Below are 21,758 nucleotides of genomic sequence, written 5' to 3' on the forward strand. Positions count from 1 at the left end.
TTCCTGCAAAAAAAAACATCTGTCGTAAACATATACTAGAGAATCGCAGAGCTCAGTTACTTACCTGTATCAATCAATCAACTTGTAAGTTACTACCTGTAGGAAATGTGAGTAGTGATTCTTGCACCAAATATTGGCAAGGAAATAATCATGTATTATGAGTTGCTACCTGTAATCGATCGTAAATATATTGGAGAATCCCAGGGTTCAGTTGTTTACCTCGCCTTCCCGTTTTCTGCTACAAGAGGGTGACACCTTGGCGCCACTCACAACACCACCTCCTTGTCCTGTGGCGCTGGTTGAGTTGGCCCCAAATTCACCATGGCGGAGGCAGAGGAAAAGGCGGACGCTGATGAGAGTGGGATAACCATGGTGGACTTACTGGAGGAGGAGGAGGAGAGAGAACTGGACGCGGCTGCTGTATTGGGGGCCGCAGATGACACCAAGTGCACATACGACCAGGTGAAGGAATTACACTGACATATTCACCATCTCGATTCGTTTAAACCCCTAGGATGAATTAATAATCTTGTCATGGGTAAGGAAATGTAGTGTGGCATTTGGGAAGGTAGCAGGCTAGTGGTGATTCTGTAACTAGGCTCCAGCTGGCAAATTTTTGGTGACATAATAGGTCATTTCGTCTTGATCATGGGACCTGCAGGTGATTCAACTTGAGTAGCATAGTATGGGGGATTAAGGATTGGGGGCATGAATATATTAATGTCATGTGGTAATTTTACCTTTGGAACAAATTCTAGAAGAGTTCTGCCCTTCTGAAAAGATACACAGTTGTTGACAAGTATCTTTCATGATAGTGTAGTAAGTTTATAACACCCAAGCTTTTGGAGAAATTGATGAGAGTAACCTTAGAACAGAATAATTTTGGTTTCATGGTAAGGTTAAGGCCTATTCATGGTGTCTTTGAAATTGATGAGGTTCTATAAATTAGGCAGTTATGTAACTTTTAAAATATATTATCTCTCTGATGAATTGGAAAAACCGTATGAAGATGGCAGTGTTTGTCTGATATGTAAGATGTTGTACGTTGTGGCTGTTCAGAGTGCAAATTAATGTGTGTTTGTCAGCTAAGTTTCCTAAATGTTAGCAGGTGTGTTGGTGGAGGGTTAGTGCCCCTTCCTGTAAAACAACTAACTCAAAGTCAAATGGCCACCCCTTATGGAATTATGGCATCTGGCTGTAGATGTATAGATTGTCAGCTAAGTAGTGTGCAATTTTATTCAATACAAATTTTCAAATCAAAAACTCCTATTTTCAAAAACTTTCACTTTTTAAAATATTTGTTCATGTGATAGAGGGTTATTTCTTGCCCACACAATCATTGCATATATTTTTTAAATATAAGATCAATTTCTAATACAGTACTGTATTTGCTGTTAATTGTACTGTAGGCAGTTAATTACAGTACTTGATTTTCTCATTAGTTATCATACATTCAAACATTTTTCACATTCTGTAAAGCCTTTGGACCAAAGCGTTGTAGATTTATGAACTTGTACAGAATAACGTGCTGTCAGTGTTATCAGTCATAATGTTGCATATCGATCTGATTGGTTGTCATGTTATTCATTACATATTATCCATTTCAATCAAACATCAGAGAAGACAGCCTGGGCTGAGATTTACCAATAACCATGGTTCCCCCCCCCCCTCCCCTGGAAGAACAAGGAAATGAGTACAGTATACAGAACTTTTGCATGTTTTATGTGTGAGTTGGGAGCAGGGCAGTGAAATGGCGGGGGACAGGGCGACTTGGAGGCGATTTGTTTGTGGCCACCCCAAACGGGATTGAGGCGTCTGGCAATAGATATATAGATAGATGTGCACAGACAGTTTTGGGGGCAAGGGATTTAGCAAAAGCATGAAGGGGGAGGGGCCTCTAGTTGAGAGAGAGAGTTGGTTAAGATGGCACTTCACTTTGTTACTGACAGAGAAAAAGGGTAGAGGCTCTAGTCTCTTTTGAACTTTACCCATGCACATCTGTGGTTATAAATTTTTCTTGCTGAAACAAATTGTAGTTACAAGAGACAATTTATAGTAAGTCAATTTTTATTTGTCTTTGGGGTGGTCTCAAAATGAGGGGGTGGAGGTGTTAGTAATAGTAGTACAGTACTTTGGTAGTAGTAGTAGTAGTAGTAGCAGTTGCAACCCTGGCTCGTCTGAATGTGAACTCAGTGAACTGCAGATTTACGTTGCCCTCCTCCTGCATTCCATCATCCCCTTTTCATAGGATAGGTAAGTTACTGAGGAACATATGTATAGCCAAGCCTTGGAGCTGCCTGGTTATATTGGTGCCACCACATAAAGACATCCCTCTACAGCACTAGTGAAAGGGTACAGTTTCATAAGAGGCCATCTTTTCATACAGGGGAGAGAAACATTTGCCATCATCATATCAGTGCGAAGATGTCTCATATTGTAACCACTTCTCATTGGTGTTTTTTTCTTTTTATGGTTGTTATCTTGTCAAGTGGGGTTGGTGGAGGATTAGTGCCCCTCCTTGTAAAGCAATTAACTCTAAGCCCTTGGCCACCCCATTTGGGATACATGGCGTCTGGCAATGGATGGATGGATGGATCTTGTGATAATATAATCCCCAAGCCATGGAGAGCTAACTAATGTTATATCTACCTCATTAGTTTAAATAGCCTCTCCTAAGCTGAATTTAGTTGTCTTAAGTTTTAGGAATTAAAAAAAAAAAAAAAAAAGTTAATTTTCTCATTTCCATCCATACTCATCCCAACGATAAATGTCTTTTTTTTTTTTCTGTGATTTATTCAATCATTACCTTAATTGCCATCAGAGATGACCAGTTCTTGAGTTATTCCCCCTCGTGCATGAAATACAGGTCATTGTAGGTACAGTACGGTATTAACCTATCCTGACCGTACTTCATCTAACCTAGACCTGAGCAGTTCAATCCTAATCAAACATTTTTGCTTTACCTTGTTATAAAACAAGAGCAGGAATGGGAGAATACCAGGTACTCTCAGAGACCATGGCAAAATTGAATTGACAGGCAGCAGCTCAGCTGGTGATTGGCTACAATAAATCATGTGACTCTCATCCTGGCTACCAGTTGACTAGATTTTAAATTTTATATCAGTTATTATTGCTTTCCATTGAAAATGTTGTAGAAGGAAAGGTGTTTATGTGGATGAGATCTAGTTACTGAACATGCCTCAAAATAAGCAGATTAATTATCAAGGAGCGTTGTGGTGTGGATGTGTATGTGATAGGAAGCGTTAGGAGGAATACACTGAGGTGGTTTGGCCATGTGGAGAGGATGGAGGTTGAAAGACTGACGAATAGAGTGTATGTGAGTGAGGTGGAGGGGGGAAGAGGGAGGGGGAGGCCGAGGATGAGATGGAGGGATGGGGTGGACAGGTATATGAGAGAGAGGGGTGTGAGTTGGGAGCGGGGCAGTGAAATTGTGGGGGACATGACGACGTGGAGATGATTTGTTTGCGGCCACCTTGAACGGGATTGAGGCGTCTGGCAATAGATAGATAGATAGAATTATGAACTGAAAATGAGAGTAATAATGAAAAATACAGTGTTGGACTGCATGGGTTAATTTTGCTACCACTGTGTAGTCCATGAAACTCACATTTCATATGAACCTAGGACTGCAACAACAATGTACTTTGTAGTAAAGGGGGTTGTAATTTTACCGTAATTCATCTTGATTTCCAGTGTTAGAAACACTCGCCTTTCAGTACGGTAACAGCTTTTTTGACAAATAAGCTTGGAGAAGACCTCATTGTGATGAGGTTAGAAATATTCTCCAGTATCATTTTCAGTACAGTACTGAACTTTGTTGACTTTTATATGGTATGTTACTCATTACCTGTATTGCTGGACAAATTTAAGTTAGGAGTAATGCCTTCTAGAGAGGGGATTATAACTCGTCTCCTCTAACATTCTGGTACTTGTGAGAGATGCCTTGACATGGTAGGACCAGGATAATTGGGGGGCTCCATGGCCTGGTTATACGAACATCCTTTAGGTATCTCCCTCTCCCCCAAAAAGAGGATAATGTACTGCAGGACGAGGGAAACTTCAGCATGCACTCCTCTGGGTTCATGTGTAGATGACTGTGGGTTAAAAGCAGTAGTAGCATTTTCAGGTCTAGGGTTTCTTATTTTATTCTCAGTACTGTCTGTCTATCTGTCTAGTGCCAGACACCATAATCCTGTAAGGGGTGGCCACAAACAAATCGCCTCCATGTCACCCTGTCCCCCACCATTTCATTGCCCTGCTCCCAGCTCACCCCCCCCTCTCTTATATACCTCTCCACTCCATCCCTCCACCTCATCCAGATTTAGTTTCATGGTTAGCCTTGTTGGTTTGCAGGGGTACTTGAAGCGCCAGGCCCTCTATGCGTGTGTGACGTGTTGCCCGAGTGACAGTGGCCGGCTCGCTGGTGTGTGTCTGGCCTGCAGCTACCATTGCCATGAGGACCATGAGCTGATCGAACTCTACACCAAGAGGTTTGTTGCAGAAAATTGATTTACAGTGGTAGGACAAGATAAGGAAATTCTCTCTCTCTCTCTCTCTCTCTCTCTCTCTCACTCACCATTTTAATATGCTCAGCTCTGGTTGGAATCCTTCATGCCGTGCTCCTTCACATATCATCTCAGTACAGTTGGGTCTCATTATAAGAGAAACCATTGATAAAGAGAATGTGAAAATTTAGACCCAGATTCAGTGCTACATGCTGGCTCAGTTAACATAACCCAATTTTTCGTATAGATTATGGACCCATTATGCACATATCATGATTTTTTTTTTTTTCCACTCCCTAATCTTATGTAAGTTTCTGTTATCCAAGCAGTTCTCCATTAACATATTCCACTCATATAACAGGATCCACTTGTATACAGTTAGTCCTCATTTAAAGTTGTTTCAGTAGTAAGTGGCTGCATTAGGAGGTAATCATATAAACAATATGCGGACATCTGGTGGTTTAGTGAGTTAAGGCACTTCAGCTGGATGTGATTCAGAAGAGTTTAAGTCGAAGTAGTTAGAGTATTTTGTTTACTTAATACCACTAAGGGGCAAGTAGATGGTTACTCTGCTTAAATATCTGCTTTGGTGTGTGATTTAGGAGAGTTTAAATCAAAGTGGTTGGAGTATTTTGTTTACTGAATACCACTCAGGGACAAACAAATGGTTACTCTTCTTAAATATCTGCTTTGGTTAGCCTAGCCCCTGACCCCAGTGCATCTGATGTGCAGTGAAGGATGAAGCAATAGAATGATAGATAAGAGAGCTGGATGGAGAATTGCTTATTATTGAAGAGGAGGATATGTTAGTAGAGGAATGCTTGTTAGTGAGCAGGAATAATGGTGCCTGGAGATTTTTTTTTTTTTTTAAATCCAGTCTTAGGAAGTAGTAGTAGGATAGAGTTGACTTCTTCAGCCTGATTTTTTTTTTCTTGATTATTTTCTTGAAGATATGAAAGACCCTTAATATGGAAAAATGGAAGAAATTAATGAAGGCCATAGCTAACCCATCCAGCACATGAAGTTTCCCCTAATGTGAAGAAGTCACCTGGAAATAGCAAAGATGGGATAAAAAATACATAATCAAATTCAAGGGTTTACTGGAATACACTTGGTGAATTTAGTAATGAAGTGAGAGGATGACTGTTGTAGTTGATGATGTGCTGCACTGTGGATGTGAGAGCTGGGTTGATGCAGTTGGAATCTCATTAAGGGCTGGGCCTTTTCAATGAATTACCCTACGATGGGGTTATATGAAACAAAATTAGTCCAATTTCAGCCTTTTAATAACCATACATTTCAGTAGAGCAGCTGCATAGTTTTGAAAAACTTTTGCATCAAAATAAGACCATTTTCTTATGGTAAAAAAAAAAAAAACATAAAAAACATTCATACATTTTGTATGCCATACAAACAGAAATTTTGTGTGTGTGTGTAAAACATAGGGGCTATTATGAACACAGGTATATGGGGTGAGATTAGTCTCATCATAATTAATTATATTGTCAGGAGGAACCCCGTCAAGTGTTTTTTCAAGGTTTTTAAAGTATTCATTAACAATAGTGTCAGAGACGGCAGCTCTTTTCCTAGATACGGTATATTTTGACAATGCCTGCTTGTTATAATGTCGGAGTGGCGCTTAAGGAAACCATAGCCCCAGTCAACACCAGGTAAATTATCATTGAAGCAGCTGATTTGTCGACCTTTCTTGTTCAAGAAGTGTTGCACAAAGTGGCGCAGGTCTGCCATGTCAAAAGCAAGCCCGTAGTCTCCAAGGGCAGCAAAATTAGCAGCCATTGCCCTCTCTTCATCTTGTAAAAGGGCTGTAGGATGCCCCAACTGACCAGGGTTCTTGACATGACCTTTCCAAAGTCTGTGAAGAATTGCGACGGGGATTTTGTAGCGACTGCTAATTGTTCTTATTGTGTTGTCTCCTTTGTCAAGGTCAAGGAGAGCACGAGCCATGTCGTCTTGGTTGTATTGGAGCCTATTGGAATGCTCCTTTCTCTTGTAGTTCCTCACCATGTTAGAAATGGAAACAAACTCTTGATTAGTACCGGTAGTACACATTTTGAAAAAATTTCAGGTGGGTTCCATTTAGCCCCATCCACAAATTTCAACACTAGTAACTACATGGTTAAGGCTTTCTACCTCATACTACTACACAACGTACCTTAATAAAGCAGTATTAATTCCTGAAGAGTTGAGCTTCCTCCGTCAAATATTGCATCCGTGGCGGACCTTAGCGTTTTACACTAATTCTAACGCGTACTTAACATAAAAAATCAACTCTGCAAAAAAATATATATTAAAAATGTAAAATAATACTGGAAGCAAGTACAACTTGTTTTTTATCAATTAAAAATGATATGAAACACATACATGCATTCAGTTTTTAGTTTTGAAATTTTGAAAATTTACCAAAAGTCATTTAAAGAAAAAAAAACTAATTAAGCGAACATGTTTCAAATAGCCCCGTATGTTCACAATAGCCCCATCGTATGGTACTCTAATATCCCTTCCTTAGCTGCCCTCAGCCACTTCACAGATATGTCAGTTCAGCTCTCAGTGACCATTTCCCACTGAGTGTTGTTTCCAGTTGCCAGGTGTTAATGAGCATGAAAATAAAAGGAATTAAGTAACAGTAACTGCCAATCCCATATTTCTCCTTGTGCAAGAATAAAGGCCCAAGACTGGACTACCATGGTCCAGAACATTTATGGATAAGAGATTGACCTTTGTCTCTGGTCACCTGAGAGATATGAATCATAGTACATAAGCCACAGCTCATTCCCTTAATTTTCTTTGAAACAGAAAACAATACTCAGCTGTCCTTGAAATATCTCACATCTCAAAGAAGAATGTCCAGTTTAGAATACAGTATCTGGTGTAACTTGTCCATAATGAAACTGACTTTAATCTAATAAGATCTTGATGTCTGCAGTTTTTGGATATTTTTGTCTTTTTTCTTATTTTTATTTGTCATTTTCAGGAACTTTCGCTGTGACTGTGGCAACTCCAAGTTTCCCCAGAATACCTGCAAGCTATTGAAGGTTTGTCTTTGTTTAGGTATTACTGTAAAAAATGAACCAGGACTCTGAGGGCTCGAATGATACGTGAATGGTATCTGGCCATTTCACCCTTCGTACACGTGACAGCTCTCGTACCTATATAGTTTCTCTCCTGGCTTCTGGTTCCTGCTTCATCCCAAAGTCTTATGGATGATTGCAACTGTAAGCATGGTATATGACTACATGGTTAATACCTAGCCAGTTATCACTTCTAACCTCCTTACATTGGAAATGTCATCTTTATTTTGTTCACACTTTTTGCTGATGAATGTATTCAGCTTCAGGTAAATTTTCTGAACTGGAGGGTATAGATAATGGCCACGTTAACCCCTTCAGTATCAGAGGGCTCTCTTAAGCTGAATATACTGTAATTACATAGTAGTAGCAAAAAGGATATGAAAATGTTATAATATCGACAAGGTTAAGCAGGTGCATCTTTATGTACATTTAACCCAAGCTAAGACTCATGCTACTGTGCTGGAACACATGAATTGGACAGAATAGGAAGTATTGAAACAAGTGAAAGATGTAGAGTAGAAAGTCTGTTGCGTGAAGGATAGGAAAGTGTTTGTGTTGGCAGTAGAGGTTTTTTCATCATTTGAATACTGCCAGGGAAGTAGGATGATTCCCTATGAGTTAAGTAATGTGTGCAGGTATTCTAGTCTTGGGCACTCCAGTGTTCTGAAAGGGACGATAAGGATTGGCTGTAATTGTAAGAGGTGGTACCCACATATAGTACATAAGTCCAGCAAGTCCCCGTCACGAGTTACCTTTTGGATTCTTTTTTTCCATTAGGTCCTCACTAAATTGAAGAAAATTTAGCCAACAAAGTCTCACAGTTAACTATGAAGTAGAGATACCAATTTTCACCATCAGACAGTATCAGTTAGATGTAAAGCTTGCAGTATACAAGAACACATCTCCAGCATACAGTAAGGACTATGTGTACTGAAAAAATAATTAACCTTTTTATTCATTTACTTGTATATTTATTTTATTTATATACTTATTTTTTGTCTAATCCAAGAATTTCTGCAGGACAAGCTGCCAGAGAACCCTGAGAACTCGTACAACCACAACTTTAGTGGGGCGTACTGCACCTGTGGCCGCCCCTACCCCGACCCTGAGGACACCACTGATGACGAGATGATCCAATGCTGTGTCTGCGAGGATTGGTTCCACGGCAGAGTCAGTTATGATTCCTTATAGTAAAGTAGCAGTTATCGTGTCAGAAGGTTGGCATTAATACCTATAGTATCGTTATTTTTTATTTAGTTTTTTTTTTATATATATTTTATTTACTGTATTGTTTTTTTATGTTATTTACCTTAATACCTGTCTCCCCAGTCTATCATAATGGAATCATATCGGTGCTGTGACAGTTGTCTAATATCACTTTCAGAGGGAAGGTAGCTACTGGGAATTGGGTCATCATTTATTTGAGTGATTGTACAGTATAATTTATTATTTAGCTGCTAGAGAAGGATGCCTTTACACAGTGACATGATATAACTGGTTGACTCTGCTTACCCTGTTATACAGACATCCCTCAGCTCCCTCCCTGTCCACTCAGAAGGGCATGGTGGACTGCCTGTAGTCAACAGGATTGTTGTCTAGTTGAGCATAGGCTAAACAAGAACAACACCCACCATTTATCATCTTGGAACCAAAACTGGAATTTGAGTTAGATTATTGTTAGGACAAAATAAAATTGTCGTGCTGTATTAACATGTGGTTTTGCAGCGGAGTGGTGTGAATAATGATGTCTGTAACTGGAAAATAGTGTACTATTGTTATACTGTGATAGTAGCTTTGTACTTGCTTATATTTACAGCACCAGGGTGGGAAGGTGCCTCCTGGTGACAACTATGCTGAGATGATATGTGGCATGTGTCACCCCAAGCATCAGTTCCTTGCACACTACCTCGGCCTGGCAGGTAAGTTTTTTATTTTATTTATTTATTTTTTTATTGTACAGGATATGTTATATTCTTTGTGGCTTTGGAGATCCATGAAACATGTTACTTAATGATTTATTGTGTACATTACATCTCAGTACCCCTTTGTATGTTACTGACACAAGCCATGTTGATATTTGTTTTTGCTGTGGTCACATGCCTATCTGAATGTGAACCTGGTGGACTGCAGAGTAAAGTTGCCCTTTTTCAGCAGTTCTCCATCCTCCTTTTGGGGAATAGGGGGGAGTTGAGGAACACATCTTGAATTAGGCTGCGGTAGCTCCTCTGCCCAGTTATATTGGTGCCACCATGTTAAGACACCCCTTTCCATCACTGTATAAGTAGGTGATGGGTGGAGATGGATGAATACTCTAATTGGAGCATAACATGTGAGGAGGATGGAGGATAGCAACTGGGTGTGGAAGGTGAGAGGTTTGAACATTGGAGGTGGAGTTCCAAGAGTTAGACTGAAAAAAACTTGGGATGAGGTCATAGAGTGTGACCTAAGGATTAAGGGACTGAATAGTGAGGGTGCTAGAGGTGGAGCATTGTGGCAAGCCACCACTAGGCAACCAAGGCTGACACATGCAAGCATGTTTGAGTCTGTAAACAATCGAAGGAACAGGTGAGAGAGTGTTAAAACGTACTGCAGTCGTTCTATTTTATCAAGGCAGTTTGGGTCGGGCTCTCTGGGACCTCACACTGTTAGCTCTGTTGTCACATCGCCGCCGACACACGTGTAATTATTTGTGTTCACCTCTCTCTCTCTTTCTCTCACTCTCCTATTTTAAGCTAGTAACTACTTATAAATGAATTTTAAACACTCTGTATAGATGTAATTCAATAAAAAAGCTGTAGTATAGTATACATCTCATAAGACTTGTCAGCGTTGCCTTTGAGACGTTGTCAGGTGGTGACACGAGGGACAGCCCTGTGTGAGTGGGTCATACTCGGTCAGTTTCCCGCCATGGAAGCTATTTAAAAAAAAAGAAGAAAAAAAGCGCACCTATAGACTTTTACCTCAGGGGTGGTGTGGAAAAAAAGTCGAAAACAAGAGAAAAAATTAAGAAAATACAATTAGTAGTAGTTAATATATAATATGAGAGAGAGAGAGAGAGAGCGCATGTGTGTGGCGACGATGTGGCAACAGAGCTAACAGAGTGAGGTCCCAGAGAGCCCGACCCAAACTGCCTTGATAAAATAGAACGACTGTAGGCAAGATTAGTAGCTGGCAGAGTTGCTACAAAGCCTTGCATGCCACCCAGAGTATTGCCCCTTAAGTTGATGATATATATTTGATTCCCTTGTGTCTACTTCTCACTTCTTTAAGGGATGGCTGAAGAATTTACATTCCTGTATAGCTAACATTGAGGTAGCCTCTTGATTATTGTTATTATTACTCTTATTTTTAATTTATTTATTTTTATTTATTATTATTATTATTTTTTAAGGACTTCAGATACACCTTGTTTTTTCAGTGACTGTTGTCAAGGGAGAAGAAAATAAAACTGAAGTTAAAGTTGAGTCCAAGAACAAGAAACAGGTAAGTTGTTTTTCTCACAGTAATGGAACACAAGTATATTTGAAGGCCAGAACAATGGCAGGCTAAAATACTGGGAGGCAGGTATCACAGAGCACTAAAATATTAGGAGGGATAGGAATATTGGAGTCTTTGTTTGATAAAAATTGCTTTGTTGGCATGTAGTGATCAAGTTGTTAGAGTATCTTAGTTGGCATGCCGACCCTACCATGCACTAGGGTTTGTATCCCAAAATGTGACTGAGGGCCATTCATCATCATCATGATCTAATCAATAACGTTAAGGAGAGTAGTCTAGTCACCTGTTCATATATATCCAGCACCATGGTAGTCTGACCCCAAGCATCTGCATCTCAAAGAGGCAATATGGAATTGCCAGTTACCTCTTGTGTACAGGCAGTTATTGTAAATTAGGCTGTAGTTCAAAATACTGATTTTTTTTTCCATACAACTAGTCATGATATTTGAGGGTTGTTGTTAAATTAGCTTATAGAAGGTTATGTAATTTTTAAAGAGAATTTTTATCTTTGGATAGGAAAAGATGGGGTAATATTGTGGTGGTGAAGGATTTTTATATAAACTGCTATGGATTCAGTTACTTTCTGCAAGAGTTAACTGGTGTGCTCACTTCTTTTATTGTGTTCAACTAGACAACTCTGGAACCGTCATTATCAGTGTGTCTTTCATGCTGCCTGTGATATATAGTTTTCATAATGCAGTGTATCCAGGTTTATTGATAAGGGGATCTTTATTTTGTCTGTCCATTTTTTAGTTTTCTCTGGAAGAGACAGCTTTCCATATGCATGTAGTTCTTCTGCATTCAAGAAAAATTGTGTGCAGGAAGAGTCAGTGGCTGTGGTAGATGATAAGGACAAGAAGGACAGTCAAGACTCTGGTTTCTGTGAATCTGGGGGTCTGGCAGCTGGAGAGTCCAATGGCAATGCAGAGGTAGCATCGGGTGAAGCGTCCAATGGCACTGCGGAAACCAAAACATCAGGTGAGGACTGGAATAATCTTTTGTAATGTAGAATACAGTACTGACCCATTGAAGCTAAATTCCAGCTTGCCTAATGATCATATTTTGTCTTGACAGGATATCAAGGTTTTGACACAATTTCCAAAGTGTAATAGCCATGTGGAGAGGAGATTGAATAGGAGGGTGTTTATGAGTGAGGTGGAAGGGGAGGTAGGAGAGACTGTGGATGAGAGTACAGTACAGGTATATGTAATTGGCCTAGTTCCATAAGTACAGTGGTATTGTGTCATCATTATACATATTTCACATGCAGCAATGGAACTTTGTCAGTCTGAGTAGTATGATACAGTATATTTTTGTGATGTAAAATGTTATTTATTTATTTTTTTTTTCTACACAGTCTTTATGTCATTTTCTAGAGTGTAAACTGGATGGTTTATTAAAGAAGCAGAGTCTGCCCGATGGAGCAGTGTTTTTGCCAGAGAACTGGAGAAAACAGCTCTGCACATGTGATAAGTGTAAGGTATGTGTCACGTTTATTTAGACTGAATTCACGCCTGTCATATGGCTTCATCAAAGCACATGTATTAAGCCTTATGACATCCAAAAACCATGACCCTTTGGCTATTTAGGCAATTTATTTACATTTAAGTCAATTAGGTAGTCTGGGAATATTTAAGTTCAGCTGAATGGTCTTTGCAGAGTAAGATAGTGGTCTTGTAAGGGTCTAGGGGATAACAGTTGAATGGAGATGGTGCTCATTTATACTGAACCATAATTTGTTATCTTCAGATTGTTCAGTCAGTTCCTTACAAATGGCATTGTGCCTTGTGCCCTGTTTAGCAATACTTGCCCTAAGTTATGCCATCTGGTTACTGCAGTAGGCCCCCCTTCATTTATTTTTAGTCTGCATTTGGTTATTCAAACTGGTTTTCATGTAGGAGCATGTACATGATAGAATTAAATCAGCTAGGCAAGATTATGTAAACATGAATCTCACTGTATATTAATATTCAGACTGACAGATAATTTTGCATGTTACAGCCACTGTTTAATGTAAATTCTGGAGGTGGCTGCAGACTCTGCTATCACGTATGACACTGCCAAGGACAAAGGGTACTCTGTTACCATTAATTGATCTGCACTGTAGCAGCATAGCTTCAGACCCTCCATTGTCCAAAAGGGTAATACCAGTATAGGACAAGCTGTCGCTTGTGAGTGGCATTATGTATCCAGTAAACCCCAGCCATCCCTCGGAATTAAAGCCTAACTTACACTTCAGTAGGAGTGCCTTAACTTTAACCCACTATACCACCAAGTTTCTGTTTAGTTATGTGGTTACCACTTCATAAATATTTTGGAGGCTACAAGGAACCATTTGGTTCCTCACTAAGTGTAGAATCACTTGACCAAGTGAGTGGATGGTGGGTGCCTTTGTTTTTCTGTTATGATTGAATTGGATCCGTAGTGACATCGGTACATATTATAGGTGGCAATTAAAGCTTCATAGCGCCGCCTCCTGAGTGATTTCACCTGTTATTTCACCTGATTTCTTTCGCCAGGCCACATATGAGTCCGAAGGTGTGCTGTTCCTACTTGACGAAGAAGACACGGTATCCTTCTATGAGGAGAGTGGCAAGTCTCGTCACCAGAGCCACAATGCCCCAGCTCAGAGAGAACTGGAGGCATTGTCGTCTCTTGATCGGGTCACACGGACAGAGATGGTTCATGGTAAGATGGAGGGGAGGGAAGTATTATAGAAGTTTCAGACAATCACACGCCTCATTTAGGCTAGTTAGGGGTATAGATATAGATTTACTGAAAAATGTTTATGTTCAAGCTTTATTTCATTTTTTGAGTGGGATTATTGGTATGATTTTTAAAAATCAGTATTATAGTAGTTTGTCTTGAGTTGGATCAATAACCCAGTAAAAGAAGACAGTTTTTTCTGTCTGCCTGTTACTCAGCACCACAAGAAGACCTCCAGACACTTTGGTTCCTATTTAGGAAACTGTGCAGGAGAAAAATCACATTGATTAATTTTTTCTTTAACAGAGTACAACACACTGAGCTCATCATTGCGAGAGTATCTGCGGAAGTTTGCTGAGAACAAGAAAGTCGTGCGGGATGAGGATATCAGAGAGTTCTTCTCTCAGTTGGCAGCCAACAAGAAGCAAAGACCTGGCTCAAGCATCCAGTTATATTGCAAGTAGCAAGCACTGACAGCTGCTGGGATTGTAGTCACACTCTACAACACAGAAATGCCTCATTATATGTTGCCTTTTTTAGTTATTTTTTTTGTCTGATGGTCCAGTTGGTAGCGTGACCCAATTGGAGTGCTGACTTTGCAGAGGTTTGACACCCAAGAGGCGACTGGAGGTGTTTCAGTTGTGTAATGTCGTGAAGGGAAGTAGGCTGGTCATTTATTTTAAAATGTCTGGACTACAGTAGCCTAGCTATGGGCCCTCACACCTCAGATGGGATGATATGGAATTAGCTGGTTTTAAGTACAAATTAAGTTACAGAAAATTTACTTATTCACCCTGTAAATCCAATGATTTTTAAAAAGTTTATTCTTGCTGTCTGTAGATGTTTTTATTCAACTTATGAAGAGGACTCGGTTTGTGAAGGGATTATTGCAGGCTGTATCTAATCCCCCAGCTCCAAAAATCTTTCCTAAGGTAAGTAAAATCATCTTGAGATAGCGAGAATAAAAATAAAACTACGGCACATCACTGAATTCAGGGATCAAGTTCACAGTGCTTTACAGAAAATTTGCCTTTTAGTTTTATTGCTGTTTATAATGCTGATTTGCCAGCTTCCTCCAGTTTACAATGCCAGATACTGTATATTGAAAAAGTTGTGATATTTTAACAAAGCATATAACGAGGACTTTCTGTAAAATATTTATTTTCTATGTATAGCAATAGTCAGTGTTTTTAATCCAGATTGTCTGTAGTGGTCATTGAAACTGCTGTCATTTTAGTAATTTGTTGTATTAGAAATTTCCAGTTATCCACTTAGAATGTCAGTTTACAATTAATAAAACTCACGACCAAAGATCGTCAGCTAGTTCCATTAACATTGTCTAGTCCATACCTCATGGGGGAAAGGGACCATAAATGAAAATAATTACTAGTATTTCAGGAAAATCAGATACTGTGACTTAATACAAATGCCTTCACCCCACAGCCTGATTCAGTACCGTAGATTAATTCCAGTTTTGCAGTCCAGAACTGGTAAGGCAGGAGTGTATACAGTGTGGGGGCAGTTAAGTGTGGATTGAGGAATGTATGAGTATGTGGGTTTGTGTTGGTTTGATAAGTCATGGAGACTTGAATGATGTGGCGTGAGGGAAATCATTGAGTATAAGAGTACTCTAGAAGAGTGCATGATTAAATGGTATGGTCAGAGTTTGGATAGGTCAAGGTAAGGATGGGGGCAAATGCCATGAGACACTTCACTGTGGTGCTCTTCATAACTTGGCCATGTAGGCCAAAGTTATTCTTCCACTATCCTAGGATATAAGACCACTGTATCATTGAGTTGCCAGTTACTTCCATGGGTGTTACCCTTGGTATAGTACAGTACTTGTGTTACATACCAGACTAGCAGTGGACACTTAAGTTGGGTAACATCACTTGCCCTGTCCCTAAGGGACTGGCAGATTCATGTCTAGCAGTGCTGTGTGGGAGCTAACAGGGCAACAGCCTTGGATAGGTGGGTGGTGCATATGAAAAGGGGGATTGAAAAGGTTTATGCGAGATCAGAGGTGAGAAGAAAATGGTAGGTACAGTAAAAAAGGTGTAAGGTAAGTTGATGGTTATATGGTTATAGAAGAGGTGTCTGTTGTCTGAATGGACAAGAGTTTGATTCCAGACTGGTGAAGGGAATAGTTATCTTTTATTTTGTACTGGTCTCCCTTAACCCACAATATAAAAAGTGAAATCATGCCAGTTCTAAACAAGACACTCCTAACACGTACTGTATTTATTGCAGTGTGGGTATGACTGGTGGCATTTAGGACTGCTGGGCCTAAGGGGACAGGACACTCAGCAGTAATCTTTACCCTCCCTAGATAGCCTAAGCTGTACATCCATGAGAAACAGTCACTGCTGTAGCCCCAACCCTGTGTGGATGGGAACCCAGTGGACTGTAGGCTTAAATTGCCTTTTCATTGGAGGGGGACATAAACAAGGCAGCTGCCCAGTTATATGTGAGGTTGTCCTTCTAGGGCACATGGAGAAACATCTTAATGCCTTCTCTACAGTGATGCCTTTAATTTTTCGACTTTCATGTTAGAAGTCTTTTTGAAGTGTATGAGTTAGATACACAGTATACATTAACCAGAGATCTTTCAAGTTAACATCAACTGGAGGCAGCGAGACCAAAACAAAGACTTCATAAGGATTTAAGATAACATTCACAAACGGTAGGTCTTACTAAAGGAACCAAGGTCTATTTTTAAACATTTATTGGTCCTTATACAAATCAACATTCTTCTTTTTGCTACCATTAGCAAAATATAAAAGAAACAAAATATATATAAAGACATCATTGATTCTGCACATGTGCAAATTCAACCAAGCATTCAACTGTACTTAGCCCCCAAAGTTGTCTTTAGATAATATGACTAACACCGTAAAACCCCTGATGCTGAAAAACTGTGACCCTTAATACGGATACAGTAAGGCCTCACTGTAGTTCACCTGCTGTCTGTCCTCAATAAATTACAAAATAGACTGTAGTTTCACTGGTTTCTATAAAACTGATTTGACCCTTTTTCCCCAATTTACATTAGCAACTGCATGTAAAAAGCACATATATTTTACAACTCATCCTGTACACTAAGTAATGATAACTGGCTGTAGTCAACATACCTAAAGACAACTCTGGGGGCATCAGTGTATAGTTAATGTACACCAGGGAATACTGTGGGGATGCCAGAAATACAAGTCCAATAATTTACCACCAAAAGGATGATGGCTTGTATATAGAGAGAACAATGATATCACAAGCAATATACTTCCATCCCAAGAGATCACAAGCAGCCAAGGCCTCAACATATTAGGGTCCACACTCTCTGGACACACCATCTGATGTTCACATATTTCTCCAGTGTCTTCTTCAGCACTGTAAATATCAGAGGTGACTGATAACTGTTTGTCTTCAGGAACAGCCTCTGATGTCTTACTTAGAACTAGCAACACGCTTTGCTTTCCGCTGGTTGGGCGACTGGCGAGGAGATGTCTGCTTTTGCTCTGTGGAGAAATATAAGAAAACGAGTTTGAACAGTCTCTCCAGGTGGCTTCATTAATATGACTTTTCAATACCTTCTTTTCCCTTAAAGTTGCTCTTAATTCAGTGTTCAGTTATTTTGAAGTCAGAAATTACTACTTTTTAAGCTTTAAACCACCACTCATAAATCAGACCATTATTTCTTATCCTATCAACTTTGCACTTCCCACAAATTTTTCAAAAACATCATCTCCATTGCTCTAACTTTTGACTTTTCTGCTTTTGTGCCAGACAAAAACAATGCTGGCACAAAAACTCCATGGAACCCTCTAGCAGCTACCAGACTCAGACCTCCATTTTGTATCACTGCCTCCACAACATCAGCCACTTTCCTTCCCTACTCTCCACTTCCTTTTGTCCATATACAGTACCTATATTCTGTCACTACATGCATGTACTAAGTTTTCTCACCAATTCAAGCATCCCTCCATTCACATTACATTACGCTGAGCATCATATTTTCTCTGAACAATTATCATTTGTAAGTAAAGTACAAGAAATAAATCTTAAACTTACTGATTTCCTTAAGGAACTCCTTGGGCAGCCAGTCATAGTCAATGTCATTTCTCTTGCTGGTTCCCACTTCCACCACTGGCTTCTTGCCTCCCTTTCTCTGTCCAAAGGAGGAGAGAAAGTGATGTCCAGCCACCAGGAGAAGCACACTAAAGGCCAACAGGAACACATAGAGGAAGAAGGTCTCTCCATCCATACCCTCATCCAGCTCTACGATGCTCACGGTCTGGTTGAATACAGCCTCCAGGAATGAGTTGCCCTCCTGCACACAAAAGGAAGAGATTTATTTAGACATGGAAAGGGTATAGATTTCAGGCAGTAAGTTGTTTTCAGTGTAGGGACCAATAATCTGATAGTCACTGTACCATCATCTATGGGGTAAAACCATTGTTGACTGGCAAGTTAAAAAGGGTGAATAAATATGGAAAGCAAAGTATGGAGGTAAAGGAAGCAAAAGAACTGAAATGGAAGGATAAAGTATGATTCTAGATGCAAACAAGGATCAGGTATACCCCCTTTAACTTTGGAACTGATGAATATACTGTATGTGTGTGTGTGTGTGTGTGTGTGTGTGAAAAAATGTACAAATGGTTATGTCTGTGGGATGAAGCCTGGAGAGACTTGACTGACTGACTGGGCAATATCACTCACAGCATCATGGTAAGCAAGGTTGACTGTGAGGCCAAGCGGCCGAGAAGCAAAGGCCTCGGCAGGGTAGAAGGAGTACATGACAGTGGCTTCCTGGCGAGGCTTGACGGCTCTGTTGTATGGGATGGCTGTGAAGTTCTGAATGTAGAAGTTGAAGTCCATAGGGTATCTGAAGGAAGCATCAATGGCATCCAGAATGAAATCCTTGTCTCCATTGTTGGTGAACCCAACCAGGAACTCAACCAACTTGCCAGCAGGTAACTCTGAAAAGAATCAAGTCAATGCTGAATGAAAGCATTTATCATACAGCATGTGTTAGGAGAAACACACTGAGGTGGTTTGGCCATGTGGAGAGGATGGAGAGTGAGAAACTGACGAGGAGAGTGTATGTGAGTGAAGTGGAGGGGTTGAGAAGGAGAAGGAGACCAAGGATGAGATGGAGGGATGGGGTGGAGAGGCATATGAGAGAGGGGTGTGTGAGCTGGGAGCAGGGCAGTGAAATGGCGGGACATAGGGCGACATGGAGGCAATTTGTGGCCATCCCTTACGGGATTAAGGCGTCTGGCAATAGATAGATAGATAGACATAAGCTACACTGCCTGATGCTCTGTGTCATGGGGAGTGATCTCACAGGCCTAATAAATTAATCATCCCAGTCTTCCTATATAAGGATTAGGTGATGTAGGATCCAAAATACTAAAAAATGAAAGAATGGCAACGACCATATCTGGTGAAATGGGACAATTATTCTGGTTTCACTTCACAGGCCTAACCATCTACATATATTTTTCTGGCTAATTTTCTTGATGCTTTTCACGTATACCTGCCAGTTAAGGTACAGTATTTACAATCAACAGACGTGTCAAACCCATTGTGCACTCATTCATGCATTATTAATCCAATCAAATAGATCCCATAAATTCCCTAGTCTCATCAATTTCCATACCTCACTCTCTCTCTCACACACACACACACACACGCAAGAAATAAGTGCCGCAGAGAGATATGCCTTCATGTAGTAGCATCTATATAAACCAATATCCCCAATGCCTAGTTATACAAACATCTCAACTATTGCTGTAGTTGGACTGCAGTAAAATGGCAACCTAAGCTTGTAGTCCACTTGATATGCATTTGAGATGAGCCAGAGTACAGTGACAAAATCTATGTAGAGCCATATGCTATAATCTAACAAAAACCAAAATAAATTGGTGCATGTATATGAGGGAGGGGGGAGTGAGTTGGGGGGAGGGCAGTCAAATGGTGGGTGACAGAGCGACTTGGAGGCATTTTGTCTTTGGCCATCCATTGCAGCATTAGGGCATCAGGCTATAGATAAACAGACAGACAGATGATGGTGCAGCCTCTCACCTGTACCAGTTCCCACAGGTTTGGTGAAGAGGATGACGGTGTCGGCATCAGGGGAGCCTTTAGCTGCTGCCTCCCCCTCGTCCTCTTCCTCCTCCTCCCCTCCCTCCGTCGCCTCCACCTCACCACCTGTACCGTCGTCCACATTCACCTCGTCGTCATCTTCCTCCGCCAGGTCATCTTCCTCGCCCTCTACCTCATCCTCCTGGGCCCACACTTTCACCCGGTCTGTAAAAGCAAGATTTTTTTCTATTAGAAGAGTGAGGATGAGATTATAGGATGGGATGGAGAGGTATATGAGGTCTGTGTGTGTGTGTGTGTGTGTGTGTGTGTTGGAGAGGTCAGCATAATGGCAAGGATAGGTTGACATAGGGGGAATTCGTCTGTAGCCACCGCTTTTGAAACTAAAGTATCTCACTATAGACAGAGACAAGCATTTCTTTAAACTGATATTTATAGGTGAATAAGATGACAACTTTATATGTGACAGCAGAGCGCCTTTAACCAAACTCATGCTGGGAGGAGCCAATATAATATTATACACCATTATTCTACAACGTCATTCATAAACATTTCACATCAACTGTTCTCAGGATATTAATCTAACCTAACCTAACATCTTTACAAAGGGCTGTTACAGAAGACTAATGATAGGAAATTTCCAACCACAATGGAATATCCTAGGCTAATTAATATCTGATGTTCAATGTTTTTTTATTGAACAAAAATTGCTGAAAATTGCCTGCCTAAAAGCTGACCATGGTTTTCCCAGACACGTTTTGTGTAGTAGTAGTAGTAAAAACTCTGGCAGTAATTTCACTAACAAACACTTATTCCTCAGCCAAAGACGTAAACTTATACTTTCTAGTCTCAATATTTCGCAGATTCCTGGTGCAGGTGTTATCCCTCGTGTTTTCGTCCCAACACATCCTTACAGGTTTCGGTTAAGTGTGATCGCTGCTTCTAAAAAATTATATGGCGCTTATCTTCACTGTAATTTTGTCTCAATTACATTCATTGGGAACATAAGGACAACCTTCCGGGAGAAAGTAATCTAAAAACGGATAAGTAAGTGGTAAGTAACCATATAAGCAGCTTTTGTTCCAGCTCACCTTCATCAGTTATGGATATAATTACAGGTAAGACGAGAAGTAGAAGAAATAAAAGCTTCTTCAGTCCCCCAAACATGATGACAGGTAATATGTGAAGGTTTGTTTTGCAGCACCGTTTCCTCCAAACAGTTTCAGCCGTCTGCCGGGATCTGCAGAGTTGTCAAGTGTAAGTTCGTAATACAGCTAAACCTGCTAGGAAGAAATAAAAGTTGGAAGTCAAAATATTTCCAGAAATCACTAGAGAGAGTGATAAAATCTCTAGAATACCTCTGGAACTTTGTGAAAAGCTATAGAACCTAGCTAGATTTTCCTGACGCTAGACGTTAAAATTTGTCGCTAAGTAATGGTGCAGTTCTTTAGATGTGGGGACAGAACGCTAAATTGGAATGCTGGACGCTGAGCATTGTGGGTCGGGTATTGCTCCAATTCCTCATTTAACACTTATTTTTCGAGCCTTTATTTAGCAATCGATTTGAGTACAGATTATAAAATGCAATCTAGAGGGTAATTAAACATCATACTAGCTAGAAATGTAGGAACTAAAATGAGAGGATGAGTGGAATAAAAATTTCGAGCTAGAAGCAAAGTTCGTAAAGGAATATTGTGACAGCGTGACGTGCAGACAGCCGACCAGGGGAGACAGGGAACGTGGAACCACATCACCCCCCCAACCTCCAACCTCGAGTTCGCACACTAGAGCGCGCTGAGTGGCTTAGCGGTGAAGCTGATGGATGGTGGTCAGCGGCCAT

At 40.3% G+C, this 21,758-nt stretch overlaps 2 protein-coding genes across 2 annotated transcripts; one reads left to right on the forward strand and one right to left on the reverse strand.

Moving 5' to 3' along the window:
• The first annotated feature begins 252 nt into the window (after nucleotides 1-252).
• LOC145395750 (putative E3 ubiquitin-protein ligase UBR7) lies at nucleotides 253-15,120 on the forward strand. Its single transcript, XM_080269289.1, has 10 exons — nucleotides 253-462; nucleotides 4,375-4,511; nucleotides 7,519-7,579; nucleotides 8,636-8,785; nucleotides 9,432-9,534; nucleotides 11,034-11,098; nucleotides 11,935-12,091; nucleotides 12,490-12,593; nucleotides 13,633-13,801; nucleotides 14,126-15,120. Exons 1-10 carry the CDS (start codon nucleotides 322-324, stop codon nucleotides 14,281-14,283), a joined length of 1,245 nt encoding a protein of 414 aa, XP_080125415.1. The 5' UTR covers nucleotides 253-321; the 3' UTR covers nucleotides 14,284-15,120.
• A 1,407-nt stretch (nucleotides 15,121-16,527) lies between these two features.
• On the reverse strand, nucleotides 16,528-21,148 carry l(1)G0320 (signal sequence receptor subunit 1 l(1)G0320). The gene is made up of 5 exons (XM_080269290.1): nucleotides 21,010-21,148; nucleotides 19,901-20,125; nucleotides 18,533-18,792; nucleotides 17,885-18,143; nucleotides 16,528-17,331 (listed from the first exon to the last, which is right to left on the reverse strand). Exons 1-5 carry the CDS (start codon nucleotides 21,083-21,085, stop codon nucleotides 17,261-17,263), a joined length of 891 nt encoding a protein of 296 aa, XP_080125416.1. The 5' UTR covers nucleotides 21,086-21,148; the 3' UTR covers nucleotides 16,528-17,260.
• Nucleotides 21,149-21,758: the final 610 nt, after the last annotated feature.

This window comes from Coenobita brevimanus, chromosome 33 (genome assembly GCF_032717465.1).
Source record: "Coenobita brevimanus isolate Jiangsu-jjx chromosome 33, ASM3271746v2, whole genome shotgun sequence".
Taxonomy (NCBI): Eukaryota; Metazoa; Arthropoda; class Malacostraca; order Decapoda; family Coenobitidae; genus Coenobita; species Coenobita brevimanus.